Raw genomic sequence first — 19,648 nt, forward strand, 5'->3', positions numbered from 1 at the left:
AACAGTACACAAGAAGGAAGGGAAACTTCAGGTATTTAGATCAGCATCTCTGATTCACATCCCACAGATGCTGAATATTTGTATCACAGTCCTATATATTCTTTAACAGCTGTGATTGCACTTAATCTAATCTAATGACAAAGAACAAGGAACATGGCCTGTAGCTGGCAGTTCTGCAGTAACAGACTACAATGATCTTTGCAGTGTTTTGTACTGGAAGCAAAGAGATACCTGAAAAAGCAGCAATATGACCTGAGAAAAAGCCCAGTCTTGTGTGCCTGTGATAAAAGATGATCAGAAGGAAAGAGGCCTACATCATGCCAATGTCACAGCAATGACTGAGAGCCTGTGAAGCACCTCTTAATAGCATTCCTTACTTCATACAGGGAAAAAAAATGCTGAAAGGCCCACATAAGCATTTCTTATTTCAACAGCTGCAAACACAGAGCCTCAATCAGACAAGTTGTTACAGCACTTTAAATGTCTGTCTAGTCTGTGAGACAGTTGAATTCCAGAACAAAGTTCATGAAGCCACCCAGAGCACAGCACTGCTCCATCCTAACCTGTGCTCCTGCCCTTCCTTGCCTTGAGAACATGCAAGGAGAACAGTTTTGAACATCCCAGGATCTCACTTTGACTTGGTGCTGCAACATGGTCAGGTTAAAGAAGGCAGACCTAGAAGCTGGGAAAACCTTAAGATTATCAATTTTGATACAGCTTTAGGCACCTAGTATGGCAACTATGTTGATATAAGCAATGAGTAATTTAGCCTGATGTATTACTCAAAGCTTTCCCAGCATTAATGGAGAATTGTAGAAGTCATACTCGACTACTTTAAATTTTTAACGTTGCTGTGACCTCTCTCCACTGACTTAATGGAGTGAAAGAGCTTGACTGCAGACTCTTGAGACTTCTTGAATTTAAGATAACACAGAAAGTCTCTGTATCCACTTTTAGCTCTGTGGAAAAGAGGAATCCTACACTACTGCAAAGGCCTAGAGAGGGTTTTCTTTTGGCACGGGGCTCCTCCCATTACAAGGTTTGCATTTTTTATTGCTCACTTATTCTCTGAGGTTTTTGTTTTGCTTTCAGGAATCTATGCACAAGCAAACAACTCAGGAAAACCATAGGATAAAAATGTCATCAAAATATACACTGATTGTAAAAAGATATGTGGAAATGCCAGTCTTCAGAGGAATGAATTCACTAAGTTCTTCCTTTTGGGGGGTTTTGTCATCTTAATAAACTTGATTTTTAACCCAGGCTTTCACTGACATAATTTTGCTTCAGCCATTCTCTTTCAATGGATGGTTCATCAAGGTACTACATGGTTCATCATTACTGCTACTCAATGCACACAAAGCAGCAAGCAGACAAAGTGGTTTCCAATGTCACTTTCAAATGTCCGGGTGAGCAATAAGTATAGCTATACATACAACAGCAGTTCACATAGTCTTAATGTGGTAAAAATGCAATAAAGTGTTAAAAGGATTAAAAAGCAGTCCAGAAAAGAAGGAGGACAACTGTTCTACCTGTCTGGAAGAGAAAAGTGAGAAGATTGTTGAGGACAAGAGTTAGATAGGCCTCCATCTGCAGGAACAGTGAGGAGAGTGGTTTGCCCTTTACAATCTATGGCCTTACTGGGCAGCAGAGCATGTGGGGAGAAAAGACAGACAGGGTGTCATTATATTCACAAGGGCCGATTAACAAACTCTTTGTGTATTAGTTACACAAACGCTGACTTTACATTGAGAGTTTTCAAAACGCAGGATACTACAATCAAGAAACAAACAGAACACACAGTTCCAAAAGCCATTGAAAGGGCAGGGTATTGACAAATGCTATCAGCAGCCTGGTGATGCCAATCCCATTAAGCCTTACAGGCACTGGACAATGTTTCTTCCAGAATGCAATTCAAAACAGCTCCATTTAGCCATTGCCCTGAAATAATCTCCTCACACTCCCTTCCTCTGCCCCTCAACTACAGAGGCAGGATATTGAGGTAAGACTTGTTAGGACAAGGTCTTGTGAATATTGCTGCACTCCAGCAGTCTGCATGGGGGATGTGGAGCACATGTGCATGGGGCACACACACACAGAGACCTAACTGGAACTATAGTGCTATGCATCAAGCAAAAACTTGTCCCTTTTTGACAGACACAAAAAGGGAGGTCCAAACTGCTCTGTTTTGACATGAAAGGTATTCACATGCATACAAATATACATGCAGAAAAAAATAAGCAAATTACTGTATATGTTCTTTTCACACAGTAAATATATCATATCTATGTTAAAAGCAACATGAAAAGCTCATTTTCGTTTTAAAAAGTCCTCTTTTTATACATTAATTCCTATCTGGGAAATTTTTAACAGGATTGCACTTGAAATACTGAAGACTTATAAACCTACATTCATTGAAGCCCTTACAGGGTGTGTGCATCGGCAAATATTCAGATTGCACAAAACATTCCTCCTCTCTAGAGTATTTATATGCCAACAGTGACATTACCAGATAAAAATATTCTTCAGAATTTATGGACCTGCATTTTTATGTATGTGTTTTCTGTATCCAGAAGAAAGCCAATCCAATGTTTTGGTAAGCTAACTTATTGAAAATATAGAAGTATTCATCTAATAATGGTCACTGACCATGTTTGATATCAAAATCTTTAGTGAGACTTCATATAGTACTTGCACAGAAGACACTAATGGAAAAATTAGAATAAGGGTAATATCTAGAACTGTACTATCAGAAAAAAGTACCTTTTTAGAGGTGACCATTCTCCATCTGAATGAGCGTAAGGTGCAGACTGAGAAAGCACAGAAACTGCAGGAGCCTTTGTGTCAGATACATCATCAACAAATACATCTGGAACAGGGATCCTAAACAGGGGAAAAGAAGTGACATTTAAAAAACATTTGGTTACTGAATTTTCATATACCTCAGCTAACAAACCCTATGGCAGAGAAAAATTAGTACAACCTGAACTAAAAGGAGATAAAGAAATGTTATCTGACTCAAACCATCTAGTTCACAACACCACAGAGAATTCTTATGTTTTTAATGTCATTTTCATTACTTTAATTACTAACATTCCCAATATCTTTCCAGCCTAAAGCTTTATTTTTCAAGTAACACCTTCATCAGCCATATGTTCTGACTTAGAAATTACTGCTAGAAGGCATGGACTGGAACATTAACCCAGGTTTTCATTACATATCTCAATTCCACTATGATACCTTGAATTGTCCAATGGCTCTTTTTCTTCCTCAGAGCTAATCTCTATGGGAAACATGTCTTCATCTTCTGATGTGTCTCCATGTGTGTCTTCTCTTTTTAAGCTGTCTATTTTATGAGTTGACTTCCTCCTCTTCTTCCTCCTTTTTTTCACAGAGCTACAGACTGGAGATGTTTCAGTAGAAGGCTGGGATCCATGGGCTTGGGGTGGGACTTGTGAGGATGCATTGGTGTCCAGGTTTCGTATCCTGTCTATGGAATTCCTCTTCAGCTGGGATTCCATTAAGGCAGTCCCCTCAGAGAGAATGGGAGATGTGGAGAGATGATAAGGAATCACCTCCTGAAAAGGAAAAAATTCAAATCATAAAACATGCTAGCTCTTTCACCACTCATACAACCAGCAACCTATGCACAAATTTCCCAAATTTTAGTCATTTACTCCTTGGAAAAATAACAAGGATTTGACATTGGATGCTCATTATGTTCCTATGCCATATGGAAATTTTTCCATAGCTGCATCTCCTTAGACAAACCAGCGACAATACTCTTAATGCAGCATCCTCTGAGCATCTAATATTGGCCAGGTTACAGCATACATTTCTGTCCACCTTATGTAAGGTACAGAGCAGAAACAAAATCTTAGTTTAGAACCTGAACATTTTGTAAAATACAATTCCCCCTCACAACACAGATGACAGATAGCAGTCAGAAAGGTCAATGGTTTGTAATTAGGTCACACAAACACCCTACTATTCAATCATATATGTACATCTCTAGACATTCATGGAAGTATTTCCAGAGTTTTCAGTCACCAAATAACTTCACACACAAAAATTTTAAAGGTACAGAGATGCACATTCACAAAATCTCACCTGATACTGCTAATATCATACTCAGCACAGAAATCTGAACACTCATCTACTCCAGACAGTGAAAAAAAATATTTGGGATATATGAAGAAAAATGCCTGCAAAAGTTTTTTTACATTACATTACATGTGGACTACTCAAAGTTACTGTGACCATAATTGATTTGGACCAGTATTTAACCACAGCTCAACAGCAGACATTCTCATTTAAATACAGCCCCCCATGAATAATAGTTGTGAGATCATGTTTATGAGGAACACCAGAATTAATGTGGGCACAGATGTTTACAGAGCACGTGCACTTTTACTGGCAGTCTGGTGCATATGTTCAAATTAAATATTTCTGCAAAAACAGGTCCCTGGACATTAATCTCTTGCACACAACTTTGAAATATGTGAACTCTGTCGTTGCCATTTCTGTTCACACACTGGCGTGCAAATTATTTACTTTTCACTCATGTGATTATCTTCAGCTTTTTCAATTCTCAGAAATTAAAAAAAAACTCTGAAGTCATAGCAGAGCATTAAATTTCCATAGCCGAATATTGTCCAGAAACTTTCAAAACTATAAAATGGATAAAAGCATATTTTTCAACAAGATTGTTATATCAATACTGACTCTGAAGAGCCAGCATCAGATTTTTAATAAATTAAAAGTAATTTTCACTCTTACCTGATCATTATCTGTCTCCTGCACAAAAAAGGCCTCCCCATTGTCTCCCAGTTTCATGTGCAAATCTACAGCCTCTCCATTAATTTCTATATCAACCTGTAAAGAAATAAATACATTCCTATATGAAAGACAGACAGTCCTGCTGCTGGCACTGGGCAAATGCTTCTCAGGGAAGTGTAGGAAACATTACAATAAACAGGAAATATTGACCTACTCTTTTTCTTTCAGTACTCCTCCACAAAGCAATCAATTACAAAAATGTTTTTCCAACTTGTTCAGCTCATTGATACCTTGCTCCTCTACTCAGAAAGGTTTATAGTCAATACATAAAGTTCTGAATCTTTTTAAATGCAATTCTGAATACTTCATTTGCCAAACAAATCGATTTGCTCCTTAAATTCATAGCCTATTTTCTAATTGTGCTAGAAGAACTTCCAAATGCAAATTAATATGTTAATATGTTATCTTATTGTCTTTCAAATTCCTTAAAGAGACTTCTCCTTACACTATGAGAAGCACAAATGAGAAAAATAATTCTACATTCAATTCCTGAATGTAAAATTCCTTCCACACATTTATCTTTTCACTGTACAGCCCTAACTACCTCCATTTCTTCTCAGGAAGATCTCTCTCTTTGACTACAACCATGCTTGCCAGTAACTCCATTTTCACCGTAAATTTTTTGGAGACTTGCACAAGTCTACAAGTCTATTTCAGGACACAGTACATCGCTGGCACAGTAATTTCTTTCAACATTTACCAATTCTAAATATTGGAATTTCTTTCTGATCTAAGTAAGAATTGAACAATATCCATGCTGACTTTAGGATCTTTCTGTTGAAAATTCTAGCCACATTAGAACCTAGACTCTACTGAGTGAAAAATTACTTTCTAAAATAATCTGTCACACTGGTAACTTCACATCTGATACACTAGCAGGTCACTCAGCCTAGTTACTTTTATTTCAAGATCCTCACTGTTTTTTTCTAGCTTCAATTAACCTCAAGGTTCTATTATCTGAAAATACTACTTCACTAATATCTCCCTTTTTGGAACTATCATTGAACATGTTATTGAACAAAAAAAGGGGTTTTAGTGAGTCACTAATGAAATCTAGTATAGCTACAAATTAGTATATTTGAAATTTTGCTTTATTAAAGATAAATATTACAAATTTGATGACTAGTTCTAGTTTTTATTATAGTCAATGTCTTACAAATTATGCTCTGAACTGCAAGAATCAGTAACAACCATTTTAATTGAAGCTTGTCTTAATTCAGGCTCTTTATAAAGGGTGTGTAAAGAAAACCTCAACTAGCAGACCAAAGAACTTCAGTATCTTCCATGCTATTACAGTTAACTCACAGACAGGACATATAAAAACTGTCACATTTTCTTACCACTTTCTCCCTGGAACGCAGAACTCCCATTTTCCCAAAGCGAACGTGGAAAGGGGAACACTGCAAATTTCCGTCTGGCTGACGTACCACAATTATATCTATACATCCTGACAGTGTGGCTGGGTTTAGACCCTTATAGAGCTCCTTCACAGTCACAAACACTTGTCCTGCTAACTGCCCAACGTAATTCATGGTTTGGACCTGAAAGGCAAAAGGTGGAACAAATTGGATTTTGATCCCTGCTTTGTATTCTGGGGGCATTTAAGAGATAGAGAATCCTGCAGTGGGTATTCTCCTGTTTCACAAATTAACAATTTTGCACAGAATCAGAATTTCCCACCTAATTTATTCACAGCATGTTTGTAGAGAGATATTGAAACACAAAAGGGACCTCTTAAGTCAGAAAATGGTAACAACTTTCAAAAGTTCATTAAAATCAGTTCAATTCAAAACCACTGTCAAACTTTGAGACTCTGAAGCTCAAATGACTCCAATTATTTCTGAGGAGAAAAACATTACTTCCAGAATAACACCTCCTCCTAACATTTATTGTGGCCTCAACACTAGAAATACTCTTTTTGTGTATTTCCACAGGCTTTTAAACGAAGGGCAAGTGAATAGCTTTGAGCATATCTAATTTTGCACCACACTAAAGGCAAAGTCTATTTTCTCATCTTACAGCAATTTCTCCCATTAAAAGGCTATTACAATGCATTCAGATATAAGTTATGCATTAATGTTGAACACTGTTTCCTAATTCAACTTTACTGTTCTTGTTTCAAACAGCCTTTTCAAACAATATCTGCAGTTTTATTAAAAATGACACTTATGTTGATGGTTGAAGTGCTTTGCTTTACTTCCCCTGCTCCTACATTTATTTAGCATTTAGTTTGCTGCTTCCACATTATTAATACATGTCCTGTTTAATATATTTAGTTCCCCAGAAATTACTAACATGCATATTTAGACATGTTTAAAAGATAAGAAAGTCTTTCAGTGGCTCTCAAAATATGGGTGAATTTAAGCAGATACCTTCCTGAACAGCATAGGTTTTAAACACTTCCAGTGTCTATTGTTTTCACTATTTTTCCAGCCCCTCTTGCAGATTCCAAGACACTAGTTTCATCAAAGTCCTTGTGCACACAGGATAGAGCATAAGACTCACACACAGTTCTTTGCTAGGCTGTACTACAGCACCTGGACATCAACAAAAGTAACAGTTGCAGGGCAGGCAATGCTGAAACTCCCTCCCATTGAGGGTGATGAGAACAGAACTGAGCTCAGAGCCTGAGACAGTCACTGCACAGCAGCAGCATCTGCCACAATAGAGACTCTTTCAGCTGTGTCCCTTCATAAACAACAAAAAAGATGTATGAGATGCTGTAAAATGGCTCCAAATGTAACTGTGATTTACAGTGATAAACAAAAGACCATTTAAAGAATAACATGAATGCACTAGAGTAAAAAAAATCAGAAATTTAGCAAATGCTACAATTAAGGCAGTTTTCTTCCATGCATCGCTGTTCTAATTAACTAATGTACACCTCTGTTTTTTTTCAAAAGTCCCTCTATTTTGTGTGGACTGAGGCTTTGCTTTCTTCTCTGCTTCTGTTGCAATACACGGGTCAGGACACAAACTGTGCTCTGAAGGAAGAATTATTTATGGTAGTCATCACTGCATTGTCCCTGAAAAGCAATCACGGTTTCCCCATCTGACAACTGGGGAATGAAACCACAAAAAGATTAAGACTAAAACTAGGCACTAACTTTAAAAAAATCTGGTTTTTTAAATTCTTTTCTTTTTCCAATTTTCTAAGTATTCAGTGTACAAGATGCTGTTGTGGTTTAACCCCAGGCAGCAACAAAGCACTGCACAGCCACTCGCTCACCACAATTCCCCATCCTGAGCAGGATGGGTGAGGGAACCCGAAAAGTGCGAGTGATAAACTTCATGGGCTGAAATAAAGACAGTTTAATGGGACAGAAAGGGGAGAAAGTAATAGAAATTGTAATAATAAATGATAATAAAAAGAACAAAGGAATTTCAACATACAGAACAAGTGATGTCCAAGGCAGCTGCTCACCACCCACTGATCAGCTCCCAGCCATTCCACAAGCAGCAGCCCATGGCCAGTTTCCTCCTCCAGTTTATTCTGGGCATGATGGTCTACAGTATGGAATATCACTTTGGCCAGCTGGGATCACCTGCCCTGGCTGTGTCCCCTCACAATTTCTCAGGCTGGCTCCTCCAGCCCTGTCACTGGCAGAGCACAAGCCACCAAAAATCCTTTACATAGTGTAAGCACTGCTCAGCAACACCTAAACCAGCAGTGTGTTACCAACATTATTCTCATCCTAAATCCCAAACAGCACTATACCAGCTACTAGAAAGAAACCTCTATCTCAGCCAAAACCAGGACAGATGTTTACTAATGGAAGAATAATCCCTACACAGTGTTTGGAGAAATGAGGGCTGTTTCTGCACAGCCCTCAATTCAGGCATCCAGAAAGTGCCACCTACTGAAAAGGCAATACACAAAAACTTCACGGCAATTATATTCCTTTCTCCAGCACTGAAATGGAATCAGCACTTCTGGGCTCCTGTTATACACTAGAAACATCACCTTCCTGAATGCAAATCTAGTGACAAGCTGTTTCAGAGAGAACAGCACTTGAAACTCACACCACACCCTATGCTGTGTCACAGAACAAGAGGCTGGAACAGACCTCTAAAGGTCACCTGGTCCAAATATCTGCCCAAGGCTGCCCACAACCTTGGTCCTGCAGAGTCTCCAGTGTCTTCAGGATGGAGATTTCTCAGCCTTTCTGCTCTCCTGATCCTATGTATCCCTTTTCTTCATGATACCTAACCTGAATTTCCCTTGTAGCAGCTTGTGCCACTGCGTCTTGTCCTACCACTGTGCGCTTCTAATATCCCAGCTGTTTCCTCTATATCCCCCAAAAAGTAACTGAGTATTCTGAAGAATAAATAAAACTAGTTGTCTTGGCCTCTGCTTCTAAGTCATTAGGTCTTAGCCCCCTAACTCTCTTGGGGGCCACCATGTAAACTCTTAAAAAAGTTGGTATGACACAGACACAAATCAAAGTTCAGCCTCCAGGGTGACAGACATAAGCAAACTTTTAAAATTACCCCTTTACTGTGGAAAAATACGTCAGTTTTTACTGGTGATTTTTCCAAACTAAAGCACAAAAACAAACACATTTCTTATGGAGCTAAATTAAATGCAAATACAGCCACAGCTGGGGTCAAAATTCCACAGCACAGTTCACCCCAGTTAATGGCTGATCTGCTGAAGTAACAAAACTTCTAGGTGCAAAACAGCCATTACTCCCTTGGCGGAGAAGGAGCTGCTGGGACAGTCTTTATTATAAACCCCCACTATTTGGGAGAGTTCTGGGCAGACAATCCAAACATGAGGACTCATACATCCTCTGCACAAGTTACACCAGCTAGGCTCCTAAAATCCTAAACAGATAATTTTGCAACTATTCTTGCTCACAAGAAGTCTTAGCTACTCTGCCTGCCCTATCGTTGGACACAAAGATTATTTTCATACTCACAAATTAGAAAAGTTGGACAGCATCCACACAAGCTCTGAGGCCAAACAGCTCAGCACAGCTTGCTTCCATACACTGGCAATCTCTTATCCATTATACTTCAAAAAAGTGTCACATTCCACCTGTGAGCTGGTAGTGGACATTCCTCTCAAGCTGGGCTGGACATGGCATATGCAACAAAGTCATTGTGGAATTCAAAGACAGACTGGGAGACTGATCACACAAACCCCAGTTCCCCAAGAAACCTACAAAAATGGGTTTATTTTTCAAATGTAGGGAATAGGGAATAAAAGATGCAGTAGTTAAAATGGGGAAGAGTTCAGAAATCAGACTGTGATGGCTGCAGGCCTCTATCCTACCTTTTATACATGCCAACCAAAGCTGAGATTGCTTGGAGTCCGAGGTTTGTGAGTTTGTACTCTGAATATAAAGCTGATCCATGCCATGTCAGCACTCCAGGAAACCAACACTCCTCAAACCCCAGAGGGACTGGATGTGGTTTTGGAGCAATGCTTCACTCTGGCCACTCCAAGAAGTCTTTCACTTACTGACCAGGCAGCTGCAACTTCAGCAGTAAACAGGAGTTTACATCATGGGTTACACCCCAGTGCCTCCTGTTCATTATACTCAATTTAGTAAAACTCTTGCTCTCATACCATGCTAGTGGACAGGGCACAGAATATTTTTTCGTGCTGGGAACATTCAGAATCCTTTGATCTAAGCATGCAAGTGAGAACAGTCTGTACTGCTTCTGTCAGGATTCTCAAATGGTTTGAGTTTTGTTCTTTGCCAGAAGACATTTCACAGCTCTACATTTTGCATCTATTATAAAATTAAAGGTATTTTCTAGTATAATTTTAAATGTAAATCTAACTAGCATCACCTCCCAGAAAGCCTAGAAAATTTCCAACTCTTTTGATTGTTAAAGACAAGCAGCCATTTTTCAGAATTTATCATCATGTGGAAAAATACGTAAAAAGTAAATAGCTGGTGATCTCCCTTATTATTAACTGATTTATTAATTTAGCAAAGATTGACCTAAGAAAATAAATAATTCTTTAAAGTCCCACTCTGCTGGATGCCACAGTAAGATCAAACACACTGTTATCTAGATAATCCACTTCTTTCATACAGGTACACCATACTATGTCCTCATTCCACTGGAAAAGCCAGTAATAGCACCCCCTGTGGCATGGATTTGGTTGCTTGTTTTTCTGGGGATTTTTTCATAGCTCAGCTCCTCTCCTTACAATTTCATCTTTCTTTACTGTAATTTTCAAAATAAAACACTGAAAATTGTAGGAACTAAATGCCTTTTCCCTTTTTGCAATACCTGGTGTCTCATCAGATGTCACAACATTAATGAACAATAGATTAGATATCCACACATATCCAAATTACAAAGGGATGCAAGTGCTATTCAACATGCTGTAAAAACAGACAGTTGATTTAGGTGGCATGCTGTAAGGATAATTAAAAAGTAAACCACATTTCCTCTGGAAGATATGAAATTTCCAATGCAGAACATTTTGAAAACAGGACAAACATTTGCTGGGACTGGTTTAACAAGCAACTGCAACCTTTGGGAAAGACATTGTTGCTCTGCCTGTGCCCAAGGCAGCAAATCAACCCACATCCCATCACAGACCTGACCATTACAACCTGGACATCTCTACTGAATCTATTTAAATTTCAAAATCTGCTTCTGGTAAATTTCAAAATCTGTTTCTTTTAGGCTCAAGCCAATAAGCACTCTCCCAGCAATTCCAAGGCACAGCTAAGGAGCTAAGATGGACTGGGCACTACTCCATGGCCAGTTGAGAAGCAGTCACCTTCTTTTAAAGCTTTACAGAGCTTTGTAGAATAGAGGGTGCTAGCTGGTCTGGTCACCAAGAATGAGCTTTGGCAACATTTAAGTCTCTTTCTATGGGGTACAAAATATAAGAAAATAAAGGTAGTATATAAAGTAATATTACCCCTAGGAGTTGCAGGTGGGCCAATTATCAAAGATAAGGAACAGGCCTGACTTTACCAGGCCACAGCTGTAACCAGTGAGAAGAAGAGTGCTATAAAAGAGTGGGTTGGCTGGTTGAGGAGGGAATTGGGGTTAGTTGGCTGCTTTGTGAAGAAGAAAGAGGCAGTGCCTGGAGGCACTGCCCAGGAGAAACACCAAGAAGGTAGGAAACTTTTGTGATAAGGAGACAACAGTATGGAGCCCCTGCAATAAGATGACAACATCTTTTAGCCCTTTCTCTAAGGCTCTGTGTATGATTATGGACTGGTTTTGTAGGCCGGGAGAGGAAGGTTTACAGCAATGGTAAACATAGCACAAACAAAAAAAAAACCACAAAAGATACAGAAAGATATTTCAGTTACACTTTTGATACCTGATATGATGATGAGATCCTGGTCCATGGCTGAAGTGATGGGCATAGGCACAAAACAAATCAACTTTCCTCCTAAGAATTTCCATACGTGTTGTGAAATGGTGAAGGGAAGATAAAAATTGATGGGCCAGTGTTCAGTTAAAATACATCACTGCTGCTGACACTGAAACTATGACAATTTTACAAATCTGGTCCCCTCACCTGCCCTTGGTTTCTGTTTTGAAGATGTAAAGCTTGAGAGACTGTACTATTTGGGAATCAGACTATGGTCCCCTCAAGAAAATTATTCATTTACAAGAAATAAGCAAATTTTACTACTTCAAACTTAGCGCTTATGAACATTCTTTTACTGCATGTCAAGTATTTCTATTCTTGACTCTGAAACAATTCAGTTTTGTCTGCAGTACTGAAAACTTAATCCCTCTACTGCAGCTAATGGAATTTTACTATTGACATATTCCTTACCATGAAAAACAGTTTCAGAGGTTATGTTCTAAAAAAGATTCATGATAAAAAGGTAGGGAAGATAAGAAAATATTTCAGATGAAGATTCTGTAGATGAATATTTTCAAAATTAAGCTTAGCTCTTCATGTCTGTTACTACAACCATAGTAACATTGACTTCTTAACTATATAAAAGCTGTTAATAACTATTTTTTTTTAGTATGTGCTTTTGTTTATTAGTAAGCTGTCAACACACAGTAAAGTCACTAATGCTGTTTGATCATCACATTCAAATCCCTTAGTATTTTAAGCCATTTCAGTAGGAAACTGAAAATCATTAAGAACTCTCAAAAGTCTTTTTCTTAACTATTTGTGAGTTCCTGTATCAATCCAACCTAAAGTCACTGCCACAAATTCCCACCCTACCTTTCTGAGTGAGTGCCCAGGCAGAACCCCAAAGTTGTACATTTTCCAGAATAAAATTAGAGCCTGGATTTACTTTCTCTAGAGGAGACATGAAGACATTGCATAGGACTTTGGGAAACTTCAGTTTAGAGCTTCACTTTCCTAAGATCCCCTCAAAACTTTGGGCAAGTTACTGAGGCTTTTATCTCAGAGGGTGTAGCTCCCATTGCAGGCAGATTGACCACTGTTGCTATATCCCAACTGCAGCAGGCCAAGCTCACCCAAGTGAGACACAAACACTCCCATTGCATATTCCTTTCTCCTGGGAAAGAAAACCTGGATGCATAAGCAGCCATGCCCCCAGTTTGGACAAGCTGCTTAGGGAGAATTCTAGAGCACTCTGCTGAGCAGTGTGACTTTGGTTGTTCTGTAAATAGGAGGGCAAACTCTGTCCAAGTCCAATTATACTCACATTTGTTCCAAACTTCTCCATAGTCCCAGCTGCATGGGGCAGACCACATTCCTGCAGGTGATCTGACAGTACATCTGGTCAGTAGGGAGACAGGTGCAGCTCACTTGTATGTCCCACATCAGAAAGCAAAATTCACTGTGTGGTTGGCTCTACTCCAGAGTAAAGAGCATTATGCTTCCTGCCAGTCAAACCTCCAGAATATTTCAGGGTTGGGATTAATCTGGGCTTAATTCTATTAGGAACTATTTGACTTCTATTCCAAGTTACCAAAGGCCAGTGCCAAAAATTGTGACTTCTTACAACAGCCAGAGAGTGAAATGAATCAAATGTCAAACTTATCTTCCAAGCTGCCTGTCCCTCCAACCACCCACTCACAGACATGGACTTTGAATATGACATGACTATTCCTCTGGTTCTGGTATTGCACTGTATTTCAACTAGTTAAAACTTTGCTCGGTGCAATTCTTCATTATGTCCCTGTAAAGGACAGAGTCTTTTCTTGAGAGCAGCTAAAATCAAAAATTCAAACTGAAGACTCAAAACTTGTCTGCAATGAATCCTCACATTCAAACAAACGATCTGGCCCCAAACCCCACAGTCAGGGTATCAAACTGGTACCCAAGAGTCCAGGAAAAATTCTTTCAAGGCCAGCTGAAGGGTACAACCACAGTCCCCACTCTCCTAAATCTTGCCCTTCTGTCAGCACTGAAAAGTAACACTAAAGCCAGAAAAAAAAATTTCTAGCTGGATCAGTGGGATGATCTGACTCACCACATACCCATACAATTGCTATTGCCAAACAAAGAGAGAAACTAAGAGTCAGCAGTGCACAGTATAAGGGAGACCTCTTGAAATTCCAGGCAGTCCTGAAATTGTATCTCAAGACTTGTCTACTCCTTTCCCAGAGACTTCTTGAGACCACATTTCCCTTGGTCTCACTGCACCTTAACTTCCCAACTGTGCAGTGCTTCCCTCCTCATGGAGACGCTTTGAGGGAATGTACAAAGGACTGGACCTCTTTGGACTGACACTGCATAAAGGAGTTCAAACTTTACAACAAATTTAAAATACTTGAAACTGATACTTGAAACCAAGAACTTTTGAAGTAGCTGAGAAAATATGGTAAGTCATGTATTGTGCTGTCCTGTGCTACTGTTCTGATGCCAGTGAGGAAACATAAATCAGAGTGGAAAAACAGCAGCAGTTCTACTCTATACAGACACTTCATGTGACTTGGCATGCTTTCTCTCAGCAGGATTGAAAAACAAATTTGTTCATTAGACTCTGTATCTAATCTATATTTTCTGCATTTTTAGAGTTTAAAGTAAGCTTTTACTGTACTTCAGCTGGTTTTGATGACTGTTGTGTGTATATATATGCTCTCAGATAAATCTGTGCATCTGCACATGCTCAGGTATGGAAAAGAGTCAAAGACTAAAACTTGCCCAACTCCCTTACAAATAGGCCCCACTGCATCAGGTAAGCAGATATTATCAGGTAGTCTGTATCTGCGTTACTGACCTGGAGCTATAAGAAAAGCAGAAATCATCTAAAACTATTAGAAGCTATTTCCATGACTTTATGCCTAAAATCGTAACCTATTTATACTGAGCATTTTCCATCTGATAGCCTTCACTGTCTCCTCAGTTTTTTCCAGTTCTCTTCATGGAAGCAGGTTCATTTTACTGTAATAGGAGTTCACCTATCTAACAGTGCGCTGATGACAACAAAACCTTATGTGTGTACACTAAGCATTTACCAGTGTTTGCTTCCTCAGACAGCAGAGGCAGGGACACAGATAAAGCTATCCAGAAAATAAACCATTTCTAAACACCCTCCAGACTAGGAGCCAAATAAGAGGTCAAAAGATGTATCAAGGCTTATGACCTTATGTGTGAAAAGACAAATGATCTGCAACATGAAAACTGGGATACTACCTCTACACAATTCCTTTATTTGACAGGGGTAACAATATTGCAGTGTTTTGTCTCCTTCCCGCCAGACACATTTGCTTTTAGTTTTGCTTCTTGAAGGTAGAGGAGATATTCTAATCAACAGAAAAATAAAAACTGTTGGGGGGGGTTAACATAAAAAAATACAAAATATCTGAAAGTTTAGTTTCCCGTGTAGCCATTGCATTGCTGCGAGCCAGGCTCTGCTATGTCATTAAATCCCTCTGTCCTGTTACTGCTGTCGTTATTCAGGCTCAGGGAAAGTATTGGTGAAGCAGGGGCATAATGCAGCGATTTGCATGAGCAGCTGCCAGGCAAAGAGAAGCAAAATTCCTGGAGCCAAAGGGGAAGCAGCAGCAGCACATAGAAGGGCACTGGCCACCACCAGCCCACACAGCTCGGCGGGGGACGGACCCAAACCCGAGATCCCCACGCAGGGTGCCTCCCTCTGAGGGGACACCTGGAAAGCATCACATCTTCCCTCGAACCCCGTGCACAAAGCAGCGTCCAGCCGCGATGCGCCCAGCAACCCGGGCGCAGCTGTCACTGCCCAGAGCCAGGCGGCTCCGCAGGGAAAGGCGGGCAGGGGATGCGGGCAGCCGCCCGGAGCCCCGCCAGGATACCCAGGCCGGACGGACCCGCAGCCTTCAGCGGCTCCCGGCCTTGCCTGCCCTGCCCGCGGGCAGCCGGAGGAGGAAGGGCCTCCCTCCTCCCGCAGAGGCCGCCAGAACCCCGGCACCCACCTCTGCCTCGGGCCGGCTGCCGCAGCTCCACTCGCCGCCGCCTCTGTGCCCGCCGCGGCCGCGGGACGCTGCGGGGCCGCCTGGGCCGGCCGGCGGTGCCGCCCCGGAGGAGGGGCCGGGAGGAGGCAGGGCGGGGCCCGGGGAAGGCGCGGCGGAGCGGGGGCACAGCGGGGCCCAGCCAGCCCCGCCCGCCCGCCGGGGTCGGAGCTGCCGCAGCCGCCGCGGGCCGGGGCGGGGCCGTGGCGCGCTCGTGTGGGGTGATCCCGCGGCCGAGGTGCTGTGGTGTGGGGTGATCCCGGCGAGTCAGGTTCCTAGCTGGGAAAAACGGAGAGCGGGAAAGGGAATCGCTCGGCTCAGGCAAAGCAAAGGCACGGCCGCGATAGGCTTCGCTTGGGCTGCCAGAGCCTGGCATTCATCGCCATCGGGAACACGTCTGCCAGCGTCAGACGCTTTATCGCTTTAAATAAATGCGATGAAATAAAGCTTTTCCACCTGATAGTGATTTCCTTTTATGTAAACCGTATTGTAACCTCTCTTTGCACTGACCGCCTTACACAGCTAAAAAGGGAAGTGGATGTCCATGTTAAAAACAAACTGATGAAGGAATCTTCCAGGCCTTTTTGAAGTCTTGTTTACAGAACTCAGGAGAGGGTGGTGCTATGTCCTTTACAAATAAACAGGAAACGGAGTAACACGGAGGAATAAAAGATGACAAAGATTACACAGAAAAAAAAAAAAGCCAAAAAACAAACAAACAAAAAAAAACCCTGATCAAAAGGTCATTATTGAAGCACTCTGTTAGTTTTAGGCCTGAAAAAAAATTTTGAGAGGTGGATTTCCAGCATCTCCATGTTGTAGTCCTCAAAATGTCCATGCAGCTGAAGCTTGAGAAGAATAATTAGTAATTAGAGTAATTAAGCCTTCCATTTCTGTTAAATTTTTGGTTACACTCCAAAGCAATCTAAGTGGAATCTTCTCTAGGTTATCACCAGATCATAATCCTTCAAATTGTTTTTCTGTGACACATCTTCCTTCTATAGCTCTCTTAGTTCTCTCTCTACGTTGGCCAGTCTTTGTACAGGTAAGACAGAGCTACTGAGTTATAAAACCTGGTACAAACTCAAGACTCCAATCCTAACCTCTTGTTCTCTCCTCCATTCCTGGTAGCTTCACTAATGAGTACACTTCAGTTTAGAACAGAAAAGTCAGTGAAGACAGTTCCTGCCCAGGCATGACAAGGAAAGGTGTACACTTACTCCCAAAGAGAAAGTAATACACAAATGCAGTTTCATTTCCAGGCATTTCATATCTAATCTCCTGCCAGTGGGCAGTCAGTGGGCAATGAGAAATGTTGGTAAATAATCCCATGCCTGTTAATACAAGAAGCTTTATCTGTGTTGACTGTGGATCCTACTAGTGCTCTGCCCACCACATTTGTGCAGAATACAATCCCATATTGTGTTCCCTCTGAGGGAGTGGAAATCTCCAGCCATCACCATCCATGTTAGGCGGGAGGACTCCTCTAACATATTGGTCCACTATGGTCTTCTACTACTATGCTAAAGTCAAAATATGTTCATAACATACTGAATCAAAAACACTGTCTTTCCGCAGTCTCAACAACACCCACCCTTCCATGCTTCTTTCAGAAATCCAGAAGCTAGGTTCTCATTTTTGGAAGTACTGTATTGTGTTTAGCTGCTTATCATGTCCAACCATCTGCTGCTTGATGTAATAGCCCACAGAATAATGCTCTACATTTAAAATGATTCCATGTGCAAGGTCATGTTTTCTCTTCCTACAGAGCAGAGTAAATACAGCCACAATACACACAAGATGTGGGAAATGCCAAATGCTTGCACAGCAACAGTGAGCTTCCTTTAACAACAGGGCACCATCCTTCTGTGCTTTTTCACTCTATTCTTGTTCATGGTGTAACCAGCGTACAGAGTGGTATTCCTCAGATTACTTCCCTGGAACAACCTCTGCCAACTCATTCTGAAATCCTCACTTCAGCTCATAACTGTTCCCAATTATTTCTATCTAGAGGACCAAGCACTGGTACATAACCAGTACTTTGATATTGTCCAGGCCTTAGCGTGGTCATGGCTCTGGATTTAACTCAGCCCAGTGCAGAGTTTGGAGGATAGTATAGATCAGGGATGGTTCCTAAAAAATAATCTGGAGTTACCCACAGACTAGCTGGCAGAGGGAGTATAGCCCTAGAACAGGCAAAGTCCCTAATAGTGTCATTTCCAAAACACACTCAGGAATGATGAAGTATAATTGTTTTCTTCCTGTAAGGTTTCACCTTTGACAGGTTTCTTTCTGGAGGCATTGTGTTGGTCAACAGATGTTTGTTTACCAAGGTTTGATCTAAAACTGTCCACAAAATTTTGAAGGACCTGCTCATGGACATTTTTCTTTCCATTCCTTTGATGGTCAATGTACATTAATTCATTATTAGCTAACTCTTATTCTTGTTTCAAAGACCTTATAAGCTGCATATTGACTCTGTGTTTGTATAGTTCTGGCAGAGTGGAGTTCTAGCTTATGATCTGGGCTCATAGTTACTATGAAAAGACACTTATGAAGAAAGTTGAGTTGTGTAGTCTTCTAAATTAATAAAACTGGGTTTAAAAAGAGTTGACAAGTACAGAAGAGTTTAATAAAATCCAAGAACAGATTCCTAGAAAAAGTTATGTAAGTCCATGCACGGGGGAAAAAGGCCTTCAAAAACCTTCAATTCTATCTTAGGATGCTAGATTTTACTAGCAAAGTTGGTGCCAGTGAGCAAAATAACCATTCAAACCATTGTGCATTAGCAGTAATGTCTGGCTTTTCACTCACTAAAACTAGGGTTGATGTTCAGACACACAGGACCTGGGTTATGAATGACTGCAACTGTTAATGAATGCCCAATGTGCATGTAAAAATTACTCAGTAAATAGAAAAGATGAGCTTGTAGCTTTTAATTTATTATTAACTCATAAGCAAAGATGGCTCTGGAGTCGTGCTGACATTCTTTATATAAATAATAAACTCAGAGTAGCTCACGTAGTGTAAATTAAGAGTTGGTCTAGTTTTATTCCAGGGTAAACATCAAAAAGCAGCCTGACTGACTCTGTAATTACCTGATTAAACATCTCACCATCCTAACAAAGGAATTTCTCTCCTAACATGAATAGATATTTTTATACAGTACCTACAGCTGCCTCTGATAAGCTACTGAATTTCCCCCCCCCTTTCTTTTTCTCTTCCTTTTTCCTTCTAGTTCAGTTATCTACTGCTTCAATTCATCCTTCATTTGAAGGCAAAGTAATGCAGGCTGTTGCAGCTTGTAAATACTGGCATTTAATCTGCCTCTAAGTGCTTGATTGGATACCAATTTTTAAAAGTATATCTAGATGTTACTTAGTTGCAGAGATTTCTAAAACATTCCCTCCCTCCCCCCTTTGACTTTGACAGGCTGCCAGATTTGATTGTT

At 40.5% G+C, this 19,648-nt stretch overlaps 1 protein-coding gene across 6 annotated transcripts in view; it reads right to left on the minus strand.

Moving 5' to 3' along the window:
• Positions 1-19,648, minus strand: part of LPIN1 (lipin 1) — an 80,449-nt gene that overhangs the window by 32,813 nt on the left and 27,988 nt on the right. For 4 of the 6 annotated variants that reach the window (XM_074538095.1, XM_074538096.1, XM_074538097.1 and 1 more), the window contains 4 exons: positions 6,180-6,380; positions 4,780-4,875; positions 3,241-3,578; positions 2,764-2,883 (listed from right to left, as the gene is read on the minus strand). In XM_074538095.1, the coding sequence (XP_074394196.1) occupies positions 2,764-2,883; positions 3,241-3,578; positions 4,780-4,875; positions 6,180-6,380 (755 nt within the window). Of the gene's footprint in view, positions 1-1,532; positions 1,641-2,763; positions 2,884-3,240; positions 3,579-4,779; positions 4,876-6,179; positions 6,381-16,161; positions 16,320-19,648 lie in introns of those variants that run through there. The other 2 variants (XM_074538098.1, XM_005489753.4) reach the window with 2 other exon arrangements.

Source organism: Zonotrichia albicollis, chromosome 3, assembly GCF_047830755.1.
Source record: "Zonotrichia albicollis isolate bZonAlb1 chromosome 3, bZonAlb1.hap1, whole genome shotgun sequence".
NCBI lineage: Eukaryota > Metazoa > Chordata > Aves > Passeriformes > Passerellidae > Zonotrichia > Zonotrichia albicollis.